This window comes from Hemibagrus wyckioides, linkage group LG03, assembly GCF_019097595.1.
Source record: "Hemibagrus wyckioides isolate EC202008001 linkage group LG03, SWU_Hwy_1.0, whole genome shotgun sequence".
Classification (NCBI taxonomy): Eukaryota; Metazoa; Chordata; class Actinopteri; order Siluriformes; family Bagridae; genus Hemibagrus; species Hemibagrus wyckioides.
Window position 1 is genome coordinate 22,573,908 of NC_080712.1, and position 26,712 is coordinate 22,600,619.

The 26,712-nt window shown below is 40.0% G+C and overlaps 2 protein-coding genes across 24 annotated transcripts in view; one reads left to right on the top strand and one right to left on the bottom strand.

Moving 5' to 3' along the window:
• The window catches only part of cep170aa (centrosomal protein 170Aa), a 47,426-nt gene extending 26,556 nt beyond the window's left edge, over positions 1-20,870 (top strand). For 2 of the 23 annotated variants that reach the window (XM_058384482.1, XM_058384656.1), the window contains 13 exons: positions 576-1,007; positions 5,259-5,749; positions 7,384-7,473; positions 9,299-9,434; positions 9,573-11,045; positions 12,120-12,185; positions 13,773-14,013; positions 15,110-15,290; positions 15,537-15,713; positions 16,973-17,061; positions 17,167-17,260; positions 17,436-17,487; positions 18,906-20,870. In XM_058384482.1, coding sequence (XP_058240465.1) covers positions 576-1,007; positions 5,259-5,749; positions 7,384-7,473; positions 9,299-9,434; positions 9,573-11,045; positions 12,120-12,185; positions 13,773-14,013; positions 15,110-15,290; positions 15,537-15,713; positions 16,973-17,061; positions 17,167-17,260; positions 17,436-17,487; positions 18,906-19,108 — 3,725 coding nt within the window. In that variant the 3' untranslated portion in view covers positions 19,109-20,870. The remainder of the gene's footprint in view (positions 1-575; positions 1,008-5,258; positions 5,750-7,383; positions 7,474-9,298; positions 9,435-9,572; positions 11,046-12,119; positions 12,186-13,772; positions 14,014-15,109; positions 15,291-15,536; positions 15,714-16,972; positions 17,062-17,166; positions 17,261-17,435; positions 17,488-18,905) is intronic. The other 21 variants (XM_058384549.1, XM_058384562.1, XM_058384536.1 and 18 more) reach the window with 21 other exon arrangements.
• A 237-nt stretch (positions 20,871-21,107) lies between these two features.
• dync2li1 (dynein, cytoplasmic 2, light intermediate chain 1) lies at positions 21,108-26,317 on the bottom strand. Its single transcript, XM_058384672.1, has 13 exons — positions 26,183-26,317; positions 25,122-25,272; positions 24,937-24,971; positions 24,789-24,858; positions 24,611-24,699; positions 24,274-24,466; positions 24,125-24,193; positions 23,925-24,002; positions 23,738-23,817; positions 23,538-23,608; positions 23,266-23,354; positions 23,074-23,166; positions 21,108-21,844 (listed from the first exon to the last, which is right to left on the bottom strand). Exons 1-13 carry the CDS (start codon positions 26,194-26,196, stop codon positions 21,782-21,784), a joined length of 1,095 nt encoding a protein of 364 aa, XP_058240655.1. The 5' UTR covers positions 26,197-26,317; the 3' UTR covers positions 21,108-21,781.
• Positions 26,318-26,712: the final 395 nt, after the last annotated feature.

Sequence of the window (26,712 nt, forward strand, 5' to 3'; positions counted from 1 at the left end):
GTCGTCCTGTGCAGAACACAGAAGAAAAGTTTCCCAAGACGATAGGTTTTTTCCTACTTCTCCTTTTTTTTCCGCCTCGCTGTTCTGTAGAGTTTTACAGAAACCTCCACCTCTGCATCAAGACCTCGGAAGGATGATTCACTTGAACTTCCAGGATAAAGTCATTCTGCTAAAATATATGCTCGTCTCAGTTCAGATTGGGTTAGGGTGTGTTAGGCTGTGTGTGTTATTGTGTTGTGTTGTTATTAGTGAGTAACAAAAAAATTGTGAGGAATGAAAAGTATAAAAGCCATCTGAAGTGTTTAATCACTCCTAAGAAAAATGTCTTGTCACGTTTTCGCAGCTGTTATCAACTAATTAAGTTACATAATCATTCATTCTAGCATTTCTTAACCGATTGTCATTAGTTGGGTCTTTTCAGATGAGCTAAATTGAATTATGACTGCACGAGTGTATCCTTCAGACTCTCATCCAGATAAACGATCAAGTGCTTAAAGCTGGCCCGTGTTAATTCGCCTGCACAAGCTTGTGACCCCTGACCCCTAAGCTCTAATCCCTCTTTCTGCGCCTCGCAGATACCAAGCGGACAGAGAAAGCTAAGGAGAATGGTGTGAGCGCTGCAGGCCCTGAGCCCAGCTACTTCGAGATCCCAAGTAAAGACGGCCAGATGGCAGAGGACAGCATTCACGAAGTCCCAACCAAGGACACGGAGAGCAGCGCAGCAGCAGCAAAAGCCGCCCAGGCGAACACCTCCTTCACTATTGAGTTTGATAACACCTCTCCAGGCAAGGTGACCATTAAGGATCACGTGTTACGTCCGAGATCGAAAAAATCTCAGCCAGGGAGCAAAGAGCTCAGCAGCCTGCAGGCAGCCATCATGGCTTCGGAGAGCAAAGTGGCCGATTGGCTCGCACACAACAATCCTCCCATGGTGAGACGTGAGTCCACAGAGGAAGACAGCAAAAGCATTAAGAGTGATGTGCCTGTACATCTCAAGAGGCTGAAAGGTGAGGAGCACCAAATGTTCAAATAACTTAATAGTCTGTCTTGATGATCTGGTCAAGTCAAAAATGATGCGTTTAAATTTCTACAGTCGGTGCCAACTAACTGATTTTTGCAGCATGAAGCTTAATGTGCTTGGCATAATCATCTCAGTTAGATGACTTAGAATTAGATTTATTATGGATATCATGCTCTTAGTTTTTTAATCAGTACATTTATCATAGCTTTGGATGTCGCTCTGTAGTAGAGATGCCACAGTGCCTCTTTTTCTTTTCCCTATACTGAAACTTATCAGATGTTGTTCTCGTTAAAAGTAGTATTTGAACTCTTTCACTCTCTTCATGCAAAAATCCCAGTCACACATTGTAAATATAATAAAGTATAAAATATAAAAAATTTCCCTCGTCCTCCCCTGTTAGGGGTCGCCTTTAGCAGATACTTTCAGTCGCATATTTGAGTTGGCACAGGATTTTACGCCGGATGACCTTCTTGACACTACCCTGACATTTTATCTGGGCTTGGAACAGATAATTGAGTGTGACCCTTCTAGTTCCTCTCTGCCCGAGGGATCGAACCTGAGCCACAGCGGTGAGAGCTCAGGATCCTCAGTACATCCAAAAATACATTTTCCAAATTCCAGTTCCAATCTTTTCCATTTGGTATATAATCTGATATCTAATATATTCTTTCCAGTGTCTGATCCATGGTGTATTGGATCAGCCTGCTCTCTAGGGGATGTAGTAGCTTAGTGGTTGAGGTGTTGGCCTACAAATAGGAAGGTTGTGAGTTTGAATCCCAGGTCCACCAATCTGCCATGGAGCAAGGCAGATACTCAATTAAAAATGTAAGTTGCTCTGGATAAGGGTGTCTGCCAAATGCCAGAAATGTAAACCTAAATCTTTGATTGATATTGAATGGTAAGTTACATAAAGCAGTAAAATGTTGATGGTGACACGTACAAGACTCTAGACTGCCTAGTCGACCTGCCAATTCCCTCATAAAACATGTACAGGGATTAGATTAAAAAGAATATGTCTAATTTGCCATAAAAATGCCAGTCTGAGCTGATGATAATTCAGCATTTTAGATCAGAGTTGCATGATCATTGTTTCCCTTGACTTTCAGTGCTTTTTGGTGCTGTATTTAAACAGACCAAAACGAATCCGTATTCTGTATCAGGATAAAATCAATTTGAACACGCTTATTTGACTCAGATGTGTGACGATAAAGCAGCAGGTGCATTTCTACAGTAGAACAGTCCACGTCGCATGACACGTGGAATAAATGCGGTTGTTTGACCTCCCCTGCAAAAGTAGTGTGCTAAAAAAAAAAAGTGTGAAAATTTGTGTTCAGTCCAATGATGATGAATTAGGAGTCTCTAACATTTTGTCGTAGTGTTGTTATGCTGCGAGACACCACGAGACTCTACATGTAACTAGAGAATCCTCTGCTTGCATGGCCGATGATGCACTGTTGTCCAAAATGTCCAGTTTCTCTGTAAACTTTTGTGTGTAGTGTAACAACCTGCCAATGGACTTACTGGAGATTAATGGAAACGTACTGTCCCGATATCCCATATTCATGCACTATTCTTTATTTTTTATACGATTCTGTAGTATAAATAGTGTGAAGAAGTCCGCTTCAAGGATGGATGCACTTGTTCAGCCAAAAAAAAAGTGATGAAAGTTGGACTCTTCATGCGCTAGGTGTTCGGAGCTTGTGTTGCGAATGCAGTGGAAGAGGGGCGGGGCTACCGAGTACTGATGCTGGCTGTAATAAAATAAAAAAAAATCTAAGATGGCCGACAACTGTCTTTTAAATCAGCCCACGTTATGGGATTTCTTTTTCAACATTTAAAAAATTCACTGTATTCTTCTAGATTAAGCTATGCTAAAGCAATGTCACGTTACGTGACTTCATTTGCCGTCCACTGAGAAACGGTTTCTACTTCTGATTAATAAAAAATGTTAGTGCCCCATTTAAGATTTTACAGCTCTTCTAAAATATTCACTAGACACTAGAGTCCATAGTGTTAGTGTATAGTATGTCATTTGCAGCTATAGTGATTATTAGCAAGTAAATAATACACACACCCGTTCCAGTCCATCACTACACACCCGAAGTACCACACACTACACACCGATACACTAGTGTCTCAATATTATTCTTTTTGAAACTGCTAAAATGCCTGGATATGCGTCTTAGGTTTCTATGCCTCTAATTAATGAAAACATTCAATGACATTCAATAATATAAAAAGCTGTGCATTAGACTGTATCTAAATTAACAACAGATATTACATGTTAGCTCTCAGACATTACATGTGGTTTTAAATCTTGTGATTTAACAGAACGGTGATTGTTGGACATGTTTGTGCTATTAGCACTGTACGTGTATTCATCAGATTCAGTGTCAACTTGACTTAATTGCCTAATTTTTAAATAAACGGTGTGGGTTAATTATGGCTTTGGATTAAAGGACAGAAGAAAGACTGTGTTTAAACGTGTACACACTTCTATAGCCTTTCTGCTTTGCTTGACCTCTTTGCTGTCCTTCAAACAGAGCCTTGCTTTTTCTGCTCTTTTGCTCAGTGTGCGTCTTCGGTGTGACGCTAAAAGTATCTGATGTATATCGTGCTGTTTGGAATGGATTGTGTTGCCTTGTTCTTGAAGCCTGTTTAAAAAAGACAAGAAATATCCCAAACACAGAAGAGTGGCTTAGGAACATGGCAGTGTGCAGTGCTTATTTTAGGTGGAGCTCTTTTTCCAAATCCACACATTTCTGACAGCGTGTGAAGATTTTTTATGTTGTACATGCCTGCTGGTGGCTGTGTTATGTTTTTAAAGGTCTATTAATATTCAGTTGAATGAAAAATTGCTTATTTTGTTCAGCTGCTCTAGAATGACCTGGATTTTGGAAGAATGAAAAATATGATCTGTAAGAAAGATGTGCAGTGTGACTATGAGTGTGCTTGACAGAGCTGTGATTGTTCCTGGAAAGATGCAGTCATTATCACAGAACTCTTCTTAAATCCTCTTCTCCTCACACCTAGAGCTTACACAGCGCTGCTGCTGTCGCCTGCTTTAACCCTCCGCATTCACTACATGCATTCGATTTCTACGAGATCATCAGTATCTGTGCTGTGAGTAGTGTTCGGTCCTTGCAGGATGATGAAATGAATACATACGGAGTATTTTTTTTATTTGTTTTCAGAAGGGCAGGGGGGGATTGAGGGGCTCTTTTGGATTGCTTCTCTCTGGTAGGATTGCACTTTCTCCTCACATGCTGCTCAAATGCAGCTGCAGCCTGACGCTTTGTTAAAAAAAAGAAAAGAAAAAGGAACGCCCTTTTCATTTCAGTGCACTTGGCTTTCGTAGTTAAATGGGTGTTAATTTATGATGACCGTGTGCTTTTTGGGGCTAGTGAAGCGCTGACAGAACAGATGTGAACAGAGACGCGTGAGCTGTGCATGGAGGTGATTGATTGCGCGTGTCGGTCTCTGCAGTCAGTTTGCTGCGAGGCGTGGCTCGTTGATCTTGGAGGTGGACTTGTGTCTTGTTGCGGATGTATTTCAGCCTACACACGGACACTCTCACTTGGAATTTTAGCCGGAGAGGCTGGCCATTCTTTAGATATGATCGATGGAGCGGCTGCATGTGGGAATACACTAGTGTGTGACCGGCGTCTTTTGTGCAGAGAGGAAATCTGAGACGAAAGACAAGGACGTTAATATTCATGATCTCAGGTGGGTGCTTCAGTAGAGAGGGCCTTAAATCTGCTGCCATAGAGACGACCTTAAATCAGTGTTGGTGAAATTAAGATTTTGTTTGTGTTAGAAACAATGATTCATTTGGAGCCTGTATGCTAATGTGTGATTGAATATGTGGAAAAGAAGAGCTCCTTTGTCATTACACTGCTGCATGAGAGGCCAGTGTTTAGTGTAGATTGGCTCTCTCTGCCTCTGACTGCATAGTATCATCTGAACAGCTTGAGCTAATAAAAAGTCCGCCTCCTCCTCCTTTATGTCTTCACCTTGCTTTTCTTACCATCAAGCTGCCACACTACCTTACTTTACGCTATGCTGCTGCAGTTCATCTAGAACCTGAGGTACCCGCTTCATCCCTCCCCCAGTCAGGGGTCACTGTGTAGCTGCACAAGAAGTCAGCAGATCAGCTCACATTCTGTCTGTCCCTGTTCTTGTAAGTCAATACAGATTAACTGAACTAACATGCAGGTTTCTCATTCTCCCTTCACAGGCAGCAAGCACGAGGACGGCACCCAAAGCGACTCAGAGAACGGCCTCGGTCTACGTTTTGGTAGCCGACGCCACGCTGCTCTGGAGGAACGCTTGAAAGCAGCTGGACTCACGCGTGCCAAAGTCACCGGGGCAGAGGGCTCGGGCTCCAGCAGCCGCACCGCATTCACCATCGAGTTCTTCGACGAGGAGAACCCACGCAAACGCCGCTCCTACTCCTTCTCCCAGACTGCACCACTGTTGGGCGGTATGGCAGGAGAGGGACTGTGTCCGGCACCACCCTCTCATCCTAAGGGCACTTCATCAGCACTGGCAACAGTGGCACCTACAGCAGCGCGACTGCTGCAGAAGAAAAGGTCAGAGGACAAGACGGCGGTCCACGGAGAGGAGACTCAGAAGCAGGATGACGATCAGAGCGACAAAGGCACCTACACCATCGAGCTGGAGAACCACAACCCTGAGGAGGAGGAGGCCCGCCGTATGATTGATAAGGTACGCTACAGACTTATTGAGAGGTTTGTCTCACTGAGGCATGGGTTATCAGGCGGTAGGCTGCGGTTTTACTTGCAGTACTGGAAAAAATACTGAAGCAGAGCCATGAAACATGAAAACAACCTAGATCTTAATCTGAACCGTAATAGATTTTGTAGCAGTTCCTATCCAGTTTATCCAGTTACATTTAAATGATCCGTCCTTCTAAGATTTTGTGGAGTTTTTCTGTGATTGCTGCAGCCAAATATTCTCCATTTTCCTGCAGCTTTATTTAAATCTTGCAATGCAATTTTTGGTGCTTTTTTATATATATATATATGTATATATATATATATATATATATATATATATATATACGTATATATATATATATATATATATATATATATATATATATATATATATATATATATACGTGTATATATATATATATATATATGTATATATATATATACGTGTATATATATATATATATATATATATATATATATATATGTATATATATATAAAAACCCTTGTAATTACTTTCTGTGATAGCTGTACTCCTGTACACGTAGAGGGTTTTGGCTAAATATGTGTTGTGATGTCATCAAATCTGTGGAAAATCTGTTCCAGAAAGTTCAGTGCTTCTCCGAAAATCACAGAATTAGGAGGGATTGTATTATTTAGCCAGAGAGTAGCTAAGGTACCTGAGATAGTAGCTCTGAACATAGGATGTTTTAATTTTCCCTGAATTTCATTTGTTTCTGTACCATGCAATGGTAATAGCCACTGCGGGGAAAAAACATAACCATTTCACATCATTATAAGCAAGATAATATCCCCGAAGATGGCTGAGAGGGAATCCTTGAAGGCTCAGAGACAATTTTCATATCTGTATTGTTTTATGCCTACAAGACGCAAATGAACCGAGCTCTCGCTGTGTCACAGTGCAGCTCTTGTACGCTTGGTATAAATAGAGAAGTCTGTATAAAAGCTTTCAGGATGGGTGAAAAGCCAATTCTCAGGCAGTTATGATGCTATGATGTTAATGACAGTATAGCTCAATAGATCAAGCCAATTTGCCAGATCTCTTCGTTCTTTCTAAAGTGCAGTTTGTGTATTGTCCCCAGAGCTCTGTTTGCATAGCGACTTTCCTGAAAATCTGTATCTAATGTGTTTGTAATACTCTTCTGTAGCTAACCGTGCAGCTCTTCACTATTCTACCATCATCTACCTTGAGGGAGCTATTAAGCTTCATTGCAGTACATCGCACTTACATACAATGGCACATTTAATTTGTAACAGAAATTCAAGCCTTTCCCTGTTAAATAAATGATAAAGTATAAAACAAATGGGTAAATAATTGTAGATGTACATTGTTAACATTGTCAAGAGCCTGTTATTTTTAAGAGGCATTTGTTAAGGTGAGCTCTGTAAGCAGCTTTACTAATTAACACCTTGTTTTTCTTTGCCTCAGACGTTGCAGGACTTTTTTCCACACTGTTGCTATGGAATCAAGGCTTCAGGACATGCTCTGTGCAGTCGCTCAGCTTTGAAGCATATGTTTCTCCACTCAGGTGTCAGTGTCTCGTGGCTTTGTGCTGAGTGAAGGAGCCCTTGTTCCTCATGCACTCTTGTCCTCTGTTGTGTAGGTGTTCGGGGTGGAGAACTCTCAGAATCCTGGTTGCTCAGTGCAACAGAAAACGAAGGACAGTAAGAAGACCAGCAGCACTAAAGCTGAGGTAATTCTGATGTCCTGGGGGTGACATATTAATTGTTTATTGTGTGGCTTTGCAGCAACATGGCCTGTTTTTATTATAGTTTTGTTATAGCTGACTTCATAACTATAAAATAAAATAAAATAAAATAAAATAAAATAAAATAAAATAAAATAAATAAATAAATAAATAAATAAATAAATAAATAAATAAAAATCATCATCATCATTATTATTATTATTATTATTATTATTATTATTAAAACATTTATCATTATTATTGTTGTTCTTGTCATTGTTGTTGTTATTATTATAATAATAAGATTTGTTTTATTATGCCCACTTTCAGCACAAGGAATGAATTATACTAATCAATGACAAATAGAATGGAGTCATTTTTATTAATCATCAGATCTTTATCATATAATTCTCTTATAGAACAAGATATGGACAAGATTTGTTTATATTTTTTTGCACAATTTGGACAAGATTTTTTTTTAATTTTTTTGTACAATGCAAAACAATATAACTGAGCAGATGTTAGATGTTAAGAGATGACAGCAGTTACAGTAAGTCATCATTTCAAATGTGTGTTTGAGCTACAATGTGGAGAAAAACCATGGATGCCTCCTTTTTCGTTCTTTGATAGCACCAACCGACATCACTGATATGAGTGATGTATTTACTTCCTCAAAACTGCGACCTATACAGTCAATAGCTTTAAAAAGCAAATATATCAGTATCCTGATAGATCTAAAGCAAAAAACTAGTATATAGAGTATAACTTGTTTAAAACTAAGGAGGTGCTACTTAGTGTTCTGCTGATGCTGTGAGCAGCATTGTTGATATCGAATCACATGTTGTGTAGGAATTCCTGGTTTTTCCTAGTCGGAAGTTGACTTATGAGCTTTAGTTGAGTGCAGCAAAAAACATGCACAAATTGTGCATATAGGATATTGATTTTTTTTTAAATATACATTATATATTTTCTTTAGTGTGTTAAAGAACTCTCAGAATTCTGGACCCAGTTGTATATGCAGGGTTCTCTTAAAATTCAATAATGTTTGAAATTAAGTGAAAATATCATTCTTGGAGGAAAGCTAGGCTAGTAAACACTCAGATTCCGCAAAAAAGGCATACTACAGTCGCCTTTATTGTGTCAGCCATTCCCTTATTTGACCACTTTTTAGTTAAACAGAGTAGGCCACTCACTCACTGACCCAGTTTAAGTGGAAAAAAAGCAGGAACAGTGCTCCCTTCCCCTCAAGGCACATACACATGGCAAAGAATAATGGAGCCATGCAGTCAACATACCCCGCCATCCAAGTGGCATTGTGTTTAAAGACAATAGACACTAGATCACAGTGCCTAAATCCAGTGCTAGAGAGCCAGACTTCTGCACACTTTGGTGATTTCCCTGCTCTGAAACTCAAAATTAACTTTAGTGATTAAGTTGAATCACTAAACTGTGCAGGACTAGAGATGGGTCACATAGAGTTTACGAGGTGAATGCTGCTTTCTTGCCAAGGAGGAGAAATTTCCTTTTAGCTAAAAATAACAATCCCAAACAAGTTTATAATTTGGTGGATTACCCTGTTATATAGAATAAATATGGGAAAGAAGCTGATGATCCTATACATCTCTTGCCATAGTATTCAAATATTCATTTATAGCTAAGTAATAAATCATCAAGTACACTTCAATCTCATCTATATACACTGGAACATTTTAGTAATGAGTACACTGGACAAAACACTACCCAGGACACCTCAAGAGGAATAATAATTGGAGGGCGTTTGATGTGAATCATGAGCAGGAACTTATTATATGCACATGTACTTTATTTGTAGAGCCTTTTGGAGGAATCAGTTGCAGTTGGCAGTCCACACTGGGTTTCTCAATGGGCTACTTTAGCTGCTAATCACACAAGAACCGATCCTGAGGGTTCTGGGGCAGAACCCACACACTTTGTTCATCAAGAGCGAGGTACATGTCTTATTTCACTAGATGCACTGCAATGTCCTGATGTACATTTTGAATTAAGGAAAATCATGCACCAGCAGTCATGAAACAAAATATCAATATTTTCAAATCCAAAAGCATGTCATGATATTTGTGTTTCAGAAGCTGATGCATTTGAGTCAGGTGTGTCTTTAAGGAGCACTGGCTCTACGACCTCTAGCCAGGCTGAGCGGAAGAGGAGGACACTGCCTCAGCTTCCCACTGAGGAGAAGAGTAGGTTGGGGAAGGTCTCCACCACCACAGGACTACGCTCCGAGATCGGCGAGAAGCAAGACACCGAACTCCAAGAAAAACAACACAAAGGAGATGGTGAATGTGTCTCCACTCCCAGCAAGAAGGACACTACAAGTGGAAAGACAAACCAAGTGCAGACAGCCACTTCCAAGCCTCCTGTGCCTCCCGTGGGAGGGGTAGAGAAGCAGAGTGAGGAGTCTTGCAGGAGGCGTGCTGAGGACAGGAGCAAAGGGAGTGATGGTGAGCGGAGCGGGAAGCCCCTGGTGCGTCAAGGCAGCTTTACCATCGACAAGCCAAGCGCCAATGTTCCGCTTGAGCTTATCCCACGCATCAACCAGCGACAGTCCGGGGGCAGAGAGCGGAGTGACTCAGCTGGCAGCATGGACACGGCCACTTTGCTCAAGGATACCGAGGCTGTTATGGCCTTTCTAGAGGCCAAATTGCGTGATGAGAAAAAGCTGGATCCATCACCACCCCCTGGCTACCCTTCAGGACGCACTTTTTCCCCAGAATTGGATACTGACCCGACTAAAGCAGCAGGCCGCACTGAAGTGCCACAGAAGCGCCGTTCGCTCAGCAGTCTACACAGAGAGAAAAGCAACATGAGCTCAGCTGGAAAGAGCACAACTAATGCACGGGAGAGACTGGAGAGGAAAGCCAAGCCCAAAACCTCAGACGGGCGCCTGGATTCCCGTCGCTCTGCCCATACAAGTCAGAGGGCCCGCCAGCCTTCTATGGACCTGACAGATGATGAGCAGACATCCTCATTGCCCATTTCTGATGTACTCTCTGATGACCAGGAGAATGGACGTAGCCCCTTCACGTTCACTGATGACTTGCTGCACTCCAAACTGGACTCCTCTAAAGCTGCTAGAGCCGGTAAATCCAGCAGGACACACCAGGCCAGCACTTTGTCTATGGGAAAGCCTCAGTTGCCTCAGCCTCGGCCCACTAGGGCATCTCTTCTGAGACGTGCTCGACTTGGAGACACATCTGACACAGACCTGGCAGATGCGGACCGGGTGTCAGTTGCATCCGAAGTGTCCACTACCAGCTCCACATCCAGGCCACCATCGGGCAGGAAGGCACCATCTCGCATCGACATGCTGGCACAGCCCAGGCGCACCAGGCTTGGGTCCATGTCGGCGCGTAGCGACTCGGAAGCCACAGTGTCACGCAGCACTACATCGAGGATGTCGGCTGAGACGGCTCTGAGACTGGGCTTGCGCCCCACCAACCCTGCAGACAGCAAGCTGAACCCACGCCTTCGGGCAAACAGCGTCTCCAAGCTGACAGACACTAAAACCAAGACCACAGCATCCATCTCCAGTGCTCCAGCAGGTGAGCTCACATTACTTTTTACTTTATATGGTATGGAATTTAGCATTTTTACACCAGAAATGAATTACATAGAACCACACCATCCTAATCGGCTAACCATAAAAAGGACTACAAGAATTATATAAGGTTTATTTAGAATAAAGACAAGTTCCTTGGTACTAAATACTTGATATAACACAAGCATTCTCTTAATTCCTCGAATCTTCTGCTTGCTGCAATACACAAGTCACATAATTGTGCTGTTTAGCTTTTCTCTCCACCATAGTTACCTCCAAACCACTTCACTTCAAGGACATCAGTGCATTAGTGGCGAACATACAAAAATGACTGCAATTATGAATGGCCTTCCAAAGATAACATTTCAAATATCTAATCCTTTTATATTGATCCTTCACGTTATTGTAAAATGCACCAAAGTGGTCACTGGGTACATGTATAGACCACAAGGTTTTAGCCACTCAACCACGTCAGGAGTTACTGGAGCGTATCAAGAACTTGAGCATTTGGGTTTTTGTGTCAAGAGTGTTTTAAATGCCACTCTTGTATGTAGAGTTAACCCTGGATACAACTATATTTAGGCCTCATGTCTAGAGAGATTAGACATGTTTTCAGTTTGCCTGGCCCATTTCACTGGGGCAGGGGGGCTTGGGGGGGGCATTTCTTTCAGGCTGTGTCTCAGGCTTCTGTGCTTAATGGCATCAACTATTCACTTTGGTTGCTTTTTCTGAGTCTCAGCCAGTTACACTGCACCATGTGTGTGCTGGCATTAAACATAGGGCTTTGCTGAAACAGGGTGTTCCACTGGAAAGGACAGATCAGTAAACAGCTTCTGTCTATGCTCAGCCCATGACATGACCTTCCTTTACTGGTCAGACAGTTGCCTTCACCTTAACACATATATGTGTTGGGAATTGCCAGGACAATTTAAAATCAGGTCTTGTGCTCATACTGAGACCCCACATCCTTGATCTTTAACAGATTTCTTTCCCATAGACACTGACATTTCTTTCTCTGTATGCCTGATTGTTGTTGTCTGTCATCTGTTGTCCCTGCATGCGTATGTTATTCATAAAGAGCACGTTCACACAGAGATGTCTCAACCAGAGCCGGAGGATGACCTAGCAGACGAGGAGCCCATGGGTACTGTACCACCTCTGGGCTGCGTGTGCCTTTTACTTGCTGTGTGTGTGTGTGGGTGTGTGCGGTTTGGGTGTTGTGTGCTTTGTGTTTATTTGTGCCAGTGTCTGTGCATGTCAGACCTTGGTCAAATATAAATCTAATGCAATAATGAAGACATGCAAATACTTACAGTGCTCCTTTCCAAGCCGTTGAAAAGAGCCTTGCATTCTGCGGGTGTGGTGTTCAGAAACTCCTACACATCATTTTGTCAAGTTTCACAATAAAATCATATACGCACATATTTAGATATTCATGTGCAGACTCAAGCTGTGTATTTTCAGTACACCCAAATCCTTATATTTGAGGGATGGACTGTGGAAAAGGTGGTCATGTTGGATGACCGGCTCACCTCTAGTGAACCATCATGAGAATAGTTATAGTCCTTAAATTATGCAATTTCATCATAAAAAAAATAGCAGGAACAATGCAAAATGTGTCCAAAGACTAAAGTAGAAAAATGCAAGGGCCTCACTCTCAAGACATTGATTTAAACATAGTGTGAAAAGACATTTGTTTAATTCAAAAAGCAGATTTTACAGAGGGTTTTTTTGTTTCTTGGTTTTGACATAGAAGTCATTCCAGATGAGATAACCTCTGGATACCAGGGTTTGGGTGTACTTTATTTTTAGGTAATTGTGTCTAGAGGCCATAGCACAGAACCAAGTGTGGGACATATTGCAAATGTCCCAGTAAGAAAAGTCACCAGACTGCTGATGCAAGCTTTGAGCAACGGGAATGAAAGGCTTCCAGTACGACTTGTGTTGAATAGCTCCCCCTGGTGGCATCATTCATAACAACAGGCTGCACAGGCGTATAATGAGCAAGCACAAAATCAAAGCTGGTTTTGTATATATAGTTAAAGATGATGTAACATAGAGAAGATAGCAGAGTATGCACTTTAAACCTTACTGTGGCCATAGTTAACATAGATCTGGATAGATTGTTGTTATTTTCAACTTGTTTTGGGGATCATGTGCACTGACATGATATTTGACTTAAACTTTTTCAATCCTGAATGAAACAAGGTTTTGCAGCACTAATCTAAGGCTTCTTATATTGTTAGCTTGTACATACGTACAGTTATTAATAACATTTTTGGTAAAAGATGGTGGTATTCTATTAGTTCTATTAGGACATACAGGATTGATATCAGCAAAACAAATGGTCATGTGATTAAATCTTGTGACAGTAGGAATGGAGATGCTCCATCTGAGCCATTTGTGCCTTTGGCGTTCTTCTCATCTTCTAACAACCCAGGTCTCACTGCTGCTGTGTCTCATACTGACAAGAATCTTGATCTCAAAGAATGACAAGAGATTTTTGAACCCTCCCCTCCCCGCATCTCTCTCTCTCTCTCTCTCTCTCTCTCTCATGTGCCTTCATTAGAAGCTTATTTATTTTGTAGTCTATAGCATGTTCTATATGCTAATATTTCACTCAGCTTCTCACAATTGCTGGTGCTGTAGTATATGTAGAATTCTAAAATATGGTCAGCTGCTATAGCCTCCAGTCCACACAATAATCACAAGTTCCTGTGTGTTTCTGCAGCCAGCAGCAGGTGGCGGCGACTTAATACAGAATACGGCTCCACCTCCGAAGACGAGTTCGGCTCGAACAGGAACTCGCCCAAAGCCGGGCGTCTGAGGCCAGGCACTGCTCTGCGTACCAGTAGAATGAGCAGCACAGGCACGGTGACAACAAGCCCTGGTGGCATCACCATCAAACACAGGATGAGAGAGCAGGAGGAGTACATCAGAGACTGGACAGCCCACAGCGAAGAGATCGCCAGGTACTAATCAATTCCATGTAACTCAGACTCACTAACACACTCTACTAAGAAATAGACCTAGACTCCACTCTTTTTCTTACTAAAGGAGCAAAAATTGTACACAATACTGAGTGATCACTGAAAATTAGGCAGGATTCAAAGCTTCGAGGGAGCATTTTCAATTTACTGTCATACTGCTTTGTGGTGAGAGACACTCTAATCTAGTCACTGATTTCTTTGTCCAAGCTACACACTGATTAAAGAGGACTTTAACACAGAGACACACTGATTTCCTGTTACTATATGTCCACAGAGCTCTCGGTCTGTTTATTCTCTCCACTCCATCTCTCTTCCTCACAATTCTTTTCCTCTTGCCCTCTTTCCAAAGCAATGTTATACCCGCAGATATCTTGTACTGCTACTCACATATAAACTCTACGAGACTTCACTGCAAAGCTCCTGTGTAGGAAAATAAAATAGTGCTTACACAGCAGGGTTCAGCCAGATGTTCCTCCTGTGCTCAGAGTAGCAGCCACTTCCAGCTGTCAGGTTTCCGCAGGGAAATTTCATTAAAGCTCTTACGATTCTATTTAATCTAGTGTAAATTTTGCTGAATATCTCAAAACAGGTCTATGCCTCTCTCTCTCTCTTACCCTGGTCAGGAACCCACTCTCACCTCCTCATGGAAGTCTGTTTCATAACAATGTCTTCTCTATAAATGCTCAAATCTTCATTTACTTACTTCAGATTATATTAAGACACATCACATTAGGAATAATTTTAGTAAATTACAGGATAGCAGGAGTAGTCCACGAAACAGAGCAATACCAAATCACGATACCACACATTGGTATTTTTTAAGATTTATTTGTTTTTATTAATGTTTGAAGTAAGTCTGTGTGACCATTGCTTGATAGTTATATTGAGAATAAAGTACATTTTGTATTGCGTGTACAATTATGCATGTACAGTTATGTTATGTTTTATTTTGATGTATTTTGGTTTTCCACTGGTTTTGTGAGCATGCTGTGCAGGGCCCACCTTGTATGAGTTTTGTGTCTTGTTTTGCATGTTTATGACCTCCCCTAGTTTTGAGCACCCCTCTGATGGTTAACAGGTTATTCCCCTGTGTGCGCAGGATCAGTCAGGACCTGGCCAAGGATCTGGCTATTCTGGCACGGGAGATCCATGACGTGGCCGGCGAGATCGACTCGGTCAGCTCCTCCGGCACAGCACCAAGCACCACGGTGAGCACGGCGGCCACAACGCCTGGCTCTGCCATCGACACCAAGGAGGAGGTACAGCCCGCTTCCCTAGAGAACTTATAACACACAGGCTTACAGACTAATAAATGGGCTTTTTCTATTGGCTTTTCCAAAAAGGTTTTGGTAATACTCTGTTAGCCACAGAGACTTGCCAGTCTATCCCACAATCAGGATAGTGATCGGGAGGGTTTAATATTTTTTAACGTTACAGAGCAGAGCAGCAGTAACACACTGACCTCCATTCTTCATCACTTCACCCTCTCATTTCACTACTTGTAGTTGGTAGAGCGAGTTTTTGATGAAAGTTTGAACTTTCGGAAGATCCCCCCTGTGGTGCAGACCAAGACCCCGGAGATGAACGGCCGGCCTGTGGAGCTGCGGCCACGAGCCCCAGACAGTCTGGATCCCCAGAATGCACTGCGCAGACGCACATGGAACCGAGATGAGGTCAGACCGGTATGAAACAAATAACCTGCACCACTGTTAGACTGACATACTGACATTTAGCCTCATACATGTTCAACATGTATAATATGTGTGCAGTAATAGTTGCTTCACATATGCAGCATGTATCCATTAGAATCAAGTCCTAGTGTTTTTTCTCTGCCTTGGGGGTGGGGGTTGTTTAGACAGAGAGAGAGAAAACACATCAGTCACACTCCAAACAACACATTTAAGACTGACTGTCTGGTTCTAATCAAACTCAGTTCAATTCAACCTCAAATAGACTAAACTGCAAGAAGTTATGGGTTATATGTGACATTTTTAGGCCATAGGACAGCACTAAGTATGTTTTGGCTGTTTAGAGTCATAAAAAGAGAAAGAGAAATGAATTGGTCGACATGACCGTTAGTAACTAGCCATTTACTATGTAACTATGAAATAGTTTATCATATATATATATATATATATATATATATATATATATATAAAATAATGTAAGGGTGGTTTCATAGGCTTTGTGGTTAGTGCGTTTACCCACAACTCCAGGGTTGGGCATTCGATCCCTGCCTTGTTTGATGCATGTTCTCTATGTACTCCAGGGTTTCCTCTGCGTACTCTGGTTTCATCCAAATCCAAAGACATGCACTATAAGCTGACTGGTATCTGTAAATTGTCCATAGTGTGTGAGTGTGTGTGACTGTGCCCTAAGACGGGTTGGCACCCTGTCTGTGGTGTTGCCTTGTGCCCCTATGAAAGATAAGCAGTACAAAAAATAGATGGATAGACTGTGTTCTCTGTTTTAATGATTTATACTCACACTTGGTAAAGGGTCGTTAACCTAATCTCAATATTTCTGACTAATAAACAAGTAAGTTTTCAGCCCTACACATGCTTTTGGTTTGTTTGATTAAGCAGTGTGAAAGCAAACCAAAATGGAAATGATTCAAAAGTATGTTTTGTTTTTTTTGCTCTGATTCAGCAAATGAATTATTATGTATAAAATTGCCCTTTAATTTCATTTTAATTGGATTTGCTGATCTCATTACCTTAAAAGTCTGATGAATTTTGCACTGTTGCATTTATTTCCATATTTATTTATTTTATTTTATATGTATTTTCACAAGCTAGACCCATCCACACAGTTTGCAAGCGTTAGTTAATTTAAATATAAATAAAGTCATCTCTTAATGTGTAGCTAGTGCATGGACATACACATACTACCTGGCGTTTTATGTATGAAATGCTTACGATCCTGTCGTACGACCTTGTAGGCGGTGCTAGACAGCTTGCTGCTGACCTCAGTCTCTCAGCTGTCCTCCAAAATCCGCCAATCTGTGGACAAAACGGCAAGCAAAATCAAGTCAGTACTAAAAGAATTCACTCTTATCGTTACCAAAATACAAAGCAGCAAAAATATGTTGGTTATGTAACTGAAACACTAATGTTGAAAATGCTTGTGTTCAAGGATTCTGTTCAAGGACAAGGACAGGAACTGGGACGACATTGAGAGCAAACTGAGCTCAGAGAGTGATATACCACTGCTCAAAACCACTAACAAGGTGCGTATAATCATGTTAACACAATCAGTATAATCAGTATAATCATCAGTATAATCATCAGTATAACACAATCGTCTTATATCCATGTCAAAGCAGCAGGTTTAGGTGTTTGATCAGGTCTCCAAAATACCACTTATGACTTTATTGATACTAAGAATATTGTTATTTTTCACAGGAAATCTCAACTATTCTAACAGAGCTGAAGCGGGTGGAGAAGCAGATCCAAGGTGAGGCTGAAAGCACTGCTGTTGAGAAGCATTTTGTTACACCTCATCTTTCTCATAAATGCTCAAACTCAAACACAGACTTCAGCTCCAGTGTGTCCGATTTGTCGTCTTCTCTCAATTCAGCGTTAGTTCACTGATTAACATCTGCACCGTTCACGCCTTTAAAGCATAAAGTGTATGCTGTATTATAAGGGACAACATACTATCTAGTTAAGAGTGAAGCCAAAATGTCACTGACGCCCTCTCGTGGTTGGCTTCAGTACTATTTTTAACCCCGCCCAAACCTATATAAAAGATATATATAAAATCCTAGTCCTAGTTATTTCAAATAACATGCTTAATTGTTTTTTAGCTTTAGTCAGTGTCTCTTTCAGTATAATTTTCAATGATATATGTTTTTTTGGTCCTGAGCTTACTCTATAGATTCAATCTGTTTTTGTCTGGTTTTTCTTCACTCCTAAAAAAAAAAACCATGGCAGTAGGTGAACCAGTGACTAAAAAATTGCCAATTTGCCAATTGACAATTGCTAAAAAATAGTTGTGAGTGTGTGAGTGGATTATTGTCACATCCTGGGTGCATTCATGGTGTATTAGGCTTTAGATTGAGTGCATGGATAAATAGTTACTGTTAATGAATAAATGATTATTTAGTATGATAGAATTTTGGTGTTTTGACCAGGTACTATTGTTTAGTATGATATTTTTGGTTTCACCAGTAAGGAGGCATGGTAGCATGTCTGTCTAACACCTCCAGGGTTTGATTCCTGCCTCTGTCCTGTATGTGTAAAGGTTTACCTGTGCTTCAGAGGTTTCCTCAAATTACCCTGGTATCCTCTCCAGTACAAAGACATGTGTTGTACGCTGATTGGCATCTCTAAATTGTTTGTAGTGTGTCTCAGATGTATGTGTGTGACTGTGTCCTGTGATAGATTGGCAGATAGGTGTCCCCCACCTTGTGCCCCAAATCGCCTGGGGTAAACCCTGGGCTCCCTGTGACTCTGATCCAGAAAAAGGATGGCTTGACAGATGGGTTTCACCAGTAGCCTCATTAGACCGTCTATAAACTGCTAAAATCAGAGTAAAGTAGCTGCTGTCGAACTCAAAGCTGTTAACAGTCTAATTTTCTGCAGGTTGAAGAATAAGTAACCTCTTATTAAATATTCAGTTTCTTTTGGAAGATGACACACTGCATGTTTGCACACAGAGCACTTCTTTTTATTAGTTAATGTAACTGTTCTGTAAACATGTCCATAATGAGTAAGGATGGGAAGCTTAGGCTCAAGGTTTAATTCACTTCGTAAATCTGATTAACCTTTGGTTGCACAGCAGCACAGTGGGAAACAGTTTTAATGTCATATTGGAGTTTAATATACTAACTATGTTTGTGTTTATGAAAAATCTTCCTCTCTGTTCCCTAGCTATAAATATCATGGTAGACCCGGACGGAACCCTTGACGCACTTGCCAGTCTAGCCCTGGCGAGTCCCACTACACCCAAACCTAAGACCAGCAACGGAGCCTCCAAACCCTCCTCCACCATCTCCCCTAACCGAGAGCTCCCCAGCGCTGGACTGAGCCGTCCTCAAGCCAGCGGAGAGGCGAGCACCATTACTAAAAAGTGAAACTTGAGAATTGAGCAAACTGGACCTCTAATAGCTAATTCTCTCTGAACTGATAGACTTTTACCTGTACATACTGTCTGTGCCCCTTACTTTCCTGCACTCCACTGGAATGTCCATCTTTCTCCAAATGAAGTTGTTGAAAGTCCCACCTGTGGATTTGGACAGTAATATACAGTGCAGCTACACACACACACACACACACACACACACACACACACACAGTTGCTGGTGAAGAGCCTCATTGATCTGAGGCTTGTAATGCTGGACTTCTTCCACATGTCTGATGTTAGTACCAACCACTTGTGTGTTTCTGCACGTGTGTACGCTCCCTTCCAGGCATGAAGCAAGTGGACTTTGTAATCCAACTTCGAACAAAAACGACTCCGAGTGCCTGTCTTCTCTCCTCTGTAAGCGTTCTCTTCTGCGAATAGCAACTCCTTCTTATTAAGTGACTTTCGTGTCAGAAATGAGATAGTGTTGGTTTAAAAGACCTTTAAAAGAAATTTAACCGTGAAGGGAAACTTTTGCGAGAAGTGTTAAAGATTACGAAGCTAAACATGAACTAGCTTACCAAAGTAAGTCCGATTCTATGCGTGCATTCAACCACTGTAAATTTCATCCAACTATTTTTTTTTTTTTTTTCCTGGGGAAATCTGATTTCTTGATTAAACAAAGTGCATTTATGCTATCAAAATCAGCATAGGCCAACTGGCTCCAGTAAACAGAACATTTACCGAGTTACATAATCTTCATGCACTGATATTTTTTTAGACTAATGGATAGGTAGCTAGGTTTAGCTTCATCATTTCATTTTCCCCTCGCATTGGAAGGAAGAAAACATGCAGTATTAGACGACGTATTAGTGAGATGCAGCATGATTACGTGTTGAACATGTCACATCTGCTAAGATCTCTGTGCTTTGTGCTACTGTGACCTGAGCCTTAGAACAAACAGCCTTTAATGCAAGGTTCGTTCAATATGTTACAGTCAGTCGAACACGTTACACTTTTAATCTCAGTACTGACGTTCTCGAATCAGAGTATGCAAATTACAGGGTATTGGATACGCAGTAGTGAGTATTGGGCAGTCTGTCAGCAAATCTCCACAAGCTCATTAGTCATGGAATTTTTATGAAGGTGTTCCAGCATATGGTGTACGTCCTGTCCTTTGTCTTACTCTCCTGTCACCGCTTGCTGCTCGGCTGAATTGGTGAAGGGTGAGGGACGAGCGTACCCAGCCTTTCATTGTGAATCTGCGTGTCGTAGAGAGAGTAGTGCGACTGTCATTAGGATCTGAAACAATAGTGAAGATAGGTACAGGACTTTTTTTGTTGTTGTTGCTGTTGTTGATAAATGTATCAGCCATGTGCCCACTATGGAAAATCTAGTTCCTGGGCAGTTTTAGGAAAGAAAATCAAAATGTAGTGTGCACAAGTGTCATTTTAAGGTTCCTGGACTCCTGTAAGTTAATGTTATGTGTGTTAAAGGTGATACAGGGCATCGAACACCGAAATCATATCTCTACATCATACTGCTCTCATAACACGACATACTTTCAGTGCATTTTCCTGCCCACTTTTTTTTTTAAAATAGTTGTATCATTTATAATACTATTGTACATGTTTTACATATGACGGGGAACAGAAAACATCCTTGGTACAGTTTTGTTGTTTTTGTTGGTTTCTTTTTGTTTCAGTTTACATTCACAGCTGTAAAATAGTTTTTTGTTCGTTTCATTGTTTTTTTTGTTTGTTTGTTTGTTTGTTTTTTTTAAAAATGTGTTTATTTATTTTATTTTTGTTTAATGTCTTGAATTTTTTTGCAGTACATTTTTGTTGCAATTTTGTTTGGGATTTTTTTGTTCATTATTTGTTGTTGTTTTTTTTTTGTTGTTTTTTTAATGAAATCTTTTCCATGCTCTCAATAAAGGAGAAAATATTCCTGGACCCTAATTACACGTAATTGTCTGCGTATATCCTGCATTTGAATAAAGTCCTTGATCGAAATCATGACTGAAACTTTTTCACACACAAAAAAAAAGACTTTTATAATCATTTGACATCTATTTCAGAAGTCAGAAAAAAATACATAGACACATTTTATATTAACATTCCAAAACCAGAATGATGGCATCCTTATAGAGAACTGTTGCATAAATTCAACACATTTCCTCTAACAAAATGATTCCTCTAGAAATGAAACGTTCTTTTGGGTGGAAACTGCTGACTCGCTAAAATATTTCAGAAAATGCAAAGTGTCTCCTAAAAACATCCTTCCTCCTTAATTTCTAGAAACTGTTTCGTTTGACAGATAAGAGTTTGCACAGCTGTAGAATTCCCTCATCATCTGTGCAACTGAGGTCACTGCTTTTAAATAGTAATTTCTGCTCATTTTCCTAAAGGGTGCCCATAATAATAGATATTTCATGAAATGGAATAAGCTTTGATGCAATCACTTATTGTATATTTACATTATTTGCTACAAATGTTCAGAAATCTAGTATAAAAACATGTTATAGCAAGCCATCAGAGCAGTGTCTCTGGCCTGTGCTTCAGCTAGGCACTGCGTATGAATGAGGAACAGAACCGCAAATTCTTTTTCAGAAAATATAAATAAGAAAAATATAGAAATAGCATACACTATTGCTGAGTTTTTGGGGTGACTTTCTGTTGCTCTAGGACTCCAGGGTCAAGCCTTTCCATGACTTTGCCTGTTCTCGCTTATACTGCTCCAGCTCCTTCAAAGACAACGCAAAGAGGAAAATGCTTTATATAAAACATATAACAGACATGCTTCATGTTTCACATTTTGTGCATTAATGAACTCATGAAAGGGTTTCAAACAAACTCTACACATTAACACTTGATGAAACACACACACAGTGCACTTTGACACACTGTCCATTGCTCCATGTGGTATTTATTTGCTCTAAGTACTCCAGGCACTCAGCCATTAGAAAAGCCAGTGAAGAAAAATCAGGTGATAGGGTGGATTCTGAAAGGTTACCCAGCTATCACACCATCATACTGGAATACTGATCACTGGTTATAAATAAACTACTGCTGTTTTTTATGGCCTTTATCGAAAGATGAAGGTGCATCCTGAACACAATTAAGCCATTAAAATTATATGCAGTGCTATAAAGTTCTTCAGCTTTGCACTAATACACCAGAACATCCGAGATGTTTAGTTTATACAATATTAGCTAGCTAAGTTATCGTAAGTCTGAGATTTTTAGGTACTACATCATCCTTGAATCTTTGGACATGATATGGGAGAATTACTTGTCGGGGTAATGAAACTGTAAATAGGCCGTTCTAGGTGGGAGAACTGTATTGTGGTAACAAATCCCCAAAAGAAATTATAAGAATACAATACAAATTAAACCACAGACAAAAAATTGTGTGCAACCTCGCTGAGCATCCCCATCTCATTCCAAAACCACAGGCATTAATAGTGAGCCGTGTTTCTTTGCTCATATAATAAGATCCAGTCTTCTGTGAAGGATTTCCACTAGATTTTGGAGCGTGGCTGTGGGGATTTGTGTTCATCTATCTACAAGAGCATTAGTGAGGTCAGACACCGATGTCAGGCGAGGAGGCCTGGGATGCAGTCAGGGTTCCAATTCATCCCAAAGGTGATCACTGGGGTTGAGGTCAGGGCTCTGTGCAAGACACTTAAGTTCTTCCACTTTATCCTCAAAATACCATGTCCTCAGGAATCTCGCTTTGTGTATAGCATTACAATCATGCTGGAAGAATTTTTATGCCGCTTAGTTTCTTAATGAAGGGACGTCTTAAAACTACAACAACCAAAGAAGTTCAGTTGTGTGCTTCTGACTTGTGTGTCAGCAGTTTGGGTGTGATGATCAAGGGTGCACATGCTATACAATGCTACCACGATCATACATGAATCCTGAAATGTTTTGAAAGCATGCTTATTAAAGTGTATGTGTATTCTCAGTACCTGGTCTTTCTGTGCTCTCATGGCATCTATAAGAGGCTCACTGTACTGCGGGTCTTTGGCTGGATCTTTCAATTCTTTGCGTTCATTAGTGCTCTAAAAAGAAAAAAAAGACATGCAATGATTATTAGCTTTTAATGGCTGGTTTGTGTCAGTTTTGTTTCGCTTAGAATTGTGAAAAGTGTTTTGTGGTACCTCTTGGGGAAAAAACCTTTCAAAGACTTTTTTCCACAGTTCCAGTGGAGTTTTGGCATGCAGCGCTCCGAGATCAACATCAACAGATCCTGGATCAGAAAAATGACTTAGAACCCCAGTGGGTTACTGATACTAAACATTCAAAAGATGTCAAATACTGTTATGTGTCTGATAAATGTTTACAGTGCAGGTTAATCCATGGATTCCTGTAATATCACTAATACAGAGCTCAGTGGCTTTAGTAAACAGCAGATGGTGCTATGAGCACTCACCTATCTGACTGAGAGAGTCCATGCCTGCTGGAATTATAAGAGGTTTGCTGTGGTCTGTAGACAAGTACTTCCTTAAAAAAGAATAAATAAATGTGCATTTCATCATCATTAACTCACCAGGATGGATCACTAGCTATAAATCTTTAGTGGACGTACATCATAAAAATAGCTGGTGTACTTTTAATCACTCCAGGACTTACCCTCTCTCAGTCCCAAAAGCTAGATGATTGAAGAAGTTCTTGACTTTAGACATGGTGGTCTCTGATTTACTGCTTGTGAACTTGTTTGAAAATAACAGATAATGGCAATGTGTGTATGTATACATATAAGCAATTTACTGCAATGTTGTAAACTGTTGTGTCTTTAAGATCACAAGAACAAACGTACTATCAGGGATGCACCATAGTAATGAGCCAGAAAACGTAGGGTCTTACAAATCACCTTCCTCTTGTCCGACTCAAAATCCTGCCCACACACAGTCAAGTCATTAATGAAGATGATGTCCAGTCTTGCAACTCCTTTTGTCATGCCAAAAATGTTGAAATATGCCATGAAGCACAGTAATAACCATGTAATGAGAGTCTTACCTGAAAAATGTCAAACTTGCTACCGATCATAAGAAGAGGCACAGGGAAAGGGCTGATCAGCTCTCTGTCCTGTTACAAACATCCAGTCATGTTAGAATTTTAAAAAATGAAACACGTATTATTAATAACAGTGGAAACTGGTCGCTCACTGGGTGGTCTTTGGGGAGGATACGCAATGCACTGCTTTGGTTTGGCTGTTTAATGGGTCTGGATTCTCCTGGCCTCTTGGTTAAAGCAAATGCCTTTTCCACTTGGTTTAGAGCTGCCTGAAGAAGTTTCTCCATGGTGGCCCAGAGTGCATTGGGCTTAGACAGGTCCAGTACCAACACCAGTGACAGTGTGCTAAGTATAACATTTCAGAATGATAAAAATGAATGTGTTCTTTGTAATAATTAACAATAATGATAAACTAATATTAATTAGTCTTTTAGATTTAAGAAAGCATTGCACACAAAAAAACCTAAGTGGAGACCAACTGAAACTGACCCGAGGTTCTGAGGAGTGATTGGTATCTGCACAAGATCTGATAAAGATGTGCCTCCTCCCAGTTCCCACAGGTGAGCTACATCTTTAAGCTAAAAAAAATGTAATTAATCTAAGCAGTCAAAAACTTGCCTGGCCTTTTAATGACTTTTTTTTAATGAGAGTGACTAATGATACTTACTGTGTTGTGTGCTCTGGCTCTCCTACCGAATGTGTACTCCAAAGCCAGGGTTGGCTTGGGGGCTTCATCTCTGTATTGAGACATGAAATACATAAGCACTGTGCATTCATAAATAAGATCAAAATAACGGTACAAGGCTCTCTCTTACCTGTCAATACACCTGAACAGTATTGTTGTTTTACCCTAACATTAGAAAAAAAAGAATATAAATCTAATATATATATAAATAAAAAAGTATGGTCAAATGCACCGAACACTAACAGCTATCCAGACTTGCAGAAAAGTGCTTCTAATCGTTTATAAGTTAGATAAGATAGAGTGTTTGTCTTTTACCCCAGTTTTACTGCCCATAAAGAAAACAGTCCTCTCGCAGGGAGCGTGACCACCTTCCTCATGATCATCATCATCATCATCATGGTCGTGTCCATTTCTTTTCTCTCTGGCCCGTACCTCATCTGCAGCCAAATCCCACAGTGTGTCTGTACTACAAAACAAAACCAACTCTGCTCACAACAGCCTCTGGGAGATTTTATGTTTTGCTATAATAGGATTTTTAACTAAACATATCAAGCTTGAGTCATTGTGTAGCTGTCTATTTATTTTACACTAAGGAAAGGATCAGAATACCTGTCTCTGCCTAGTGCATATAGTAGGTGTCACAAGATCTGTAAAATTGATGTCTCGAAGAAAATCTGTTTTGTTTTGTGGTTATTTTGACACTTTGTTTGTGTGTGTGTGTGTCCACAGGTATGGACAGTCAAATTATGTTTATATTTACGTTTAATATAAGCAACTGCAAATTACTTGAAACTTTTATTGGACATGATGAAGTCTTGATGCTGATTTTTGGAGGCTCTATAGTCTGTTCTCACTGTCTTGGGTATATCTTTTATACGTTTTATACAAAATTTCAAAGTTAATTTAAGCAAATACATTTATTATTAATATATTTCACCTCCAAAATCAGCTGTATCACATCTGTCTGGAACTGTGTACATGATATGCATTGTGAAAGGAATATTTCTATATTGTATTTTTGGCCCCTACAATTCTGGTCATCAATATATTACATAAACACAAGGGAATGTATAATATATATATATATATATATATATATATATATATATATATATATATATATATATATATATATATTTATAATATATATATTTTTTTCTTTATTTTTTCTTACTCCTGCATGGTATTCCTGCACACTGACAATACCTTTACTGTTTTTCATTTCTTCAGTAAAAATAAAGCAATACAACATCATAAAAATCTTTATGCATGAAATCATTTTAGTGAAAGGAAGTTCGTTAACGGGATTAACTAGCAACAATAGCAGAACCATGCGCTATAAGAAAACGCACATTTTCCCCTTGTATTGGACTTACCTTATTTTACGCATTATTTCCTGAATCTTTCTTTACTATTTGAAAGCTAGCATTAATTCAGTCGATGTTTATCATCCTGAGACCAGCTTGCTAACCAGCGTTTTCTCAGTGTTGCGAGGGGCAACGGCGCATTTTGATGACGTCTAATCCAAGCGTCTTACGGGATATGTTGTTTCTTTCCTTTATTTATTTTTCTTTTTCGGCTTTGTTGTTCCGTGTTTTAGATACTAACTGTTTTTATGCATGCTTATATAATTGTATATAGCGTAATTCTGTTTCTTTTATTATTATTATTATTATTATTATTATTATTATTATTATTATTATTATTATTATTATTATTTTCTTATTATTATTTTCTTCTTCTTCTTATTATTATTATTATCATTATTATTATTATTATTATTATTATTATTGTTGTTGTTGTTGTTGTTGTTGTTGTTGTTGTTATTGTTATTCGGCATATTCATCAACTGTATTCACTATCAACATTTACATACACTATATTACCAAAAGTTTTGGGACACCCC

Excerpts from the sequence above, each read along its gene's own strand:
- dync2li1 (XM_058384672.1), bottom strand. Across the intron at positions 24,700-24,788 it reads GAGCCAGAGCACACAACACA|CTTAAAGATGTAGCTCACCT; the intron begins GTAAGTATCATT and ends CATTTTTTTTAG. Across the intron at positions 24,194-24,273 it reads TCCTCCCCAAAGACCACCCA|GACAGAGAGCTGATCAGCCC; the intron begins GTGAGCGACCAG and ends TGTTTGTAACAG.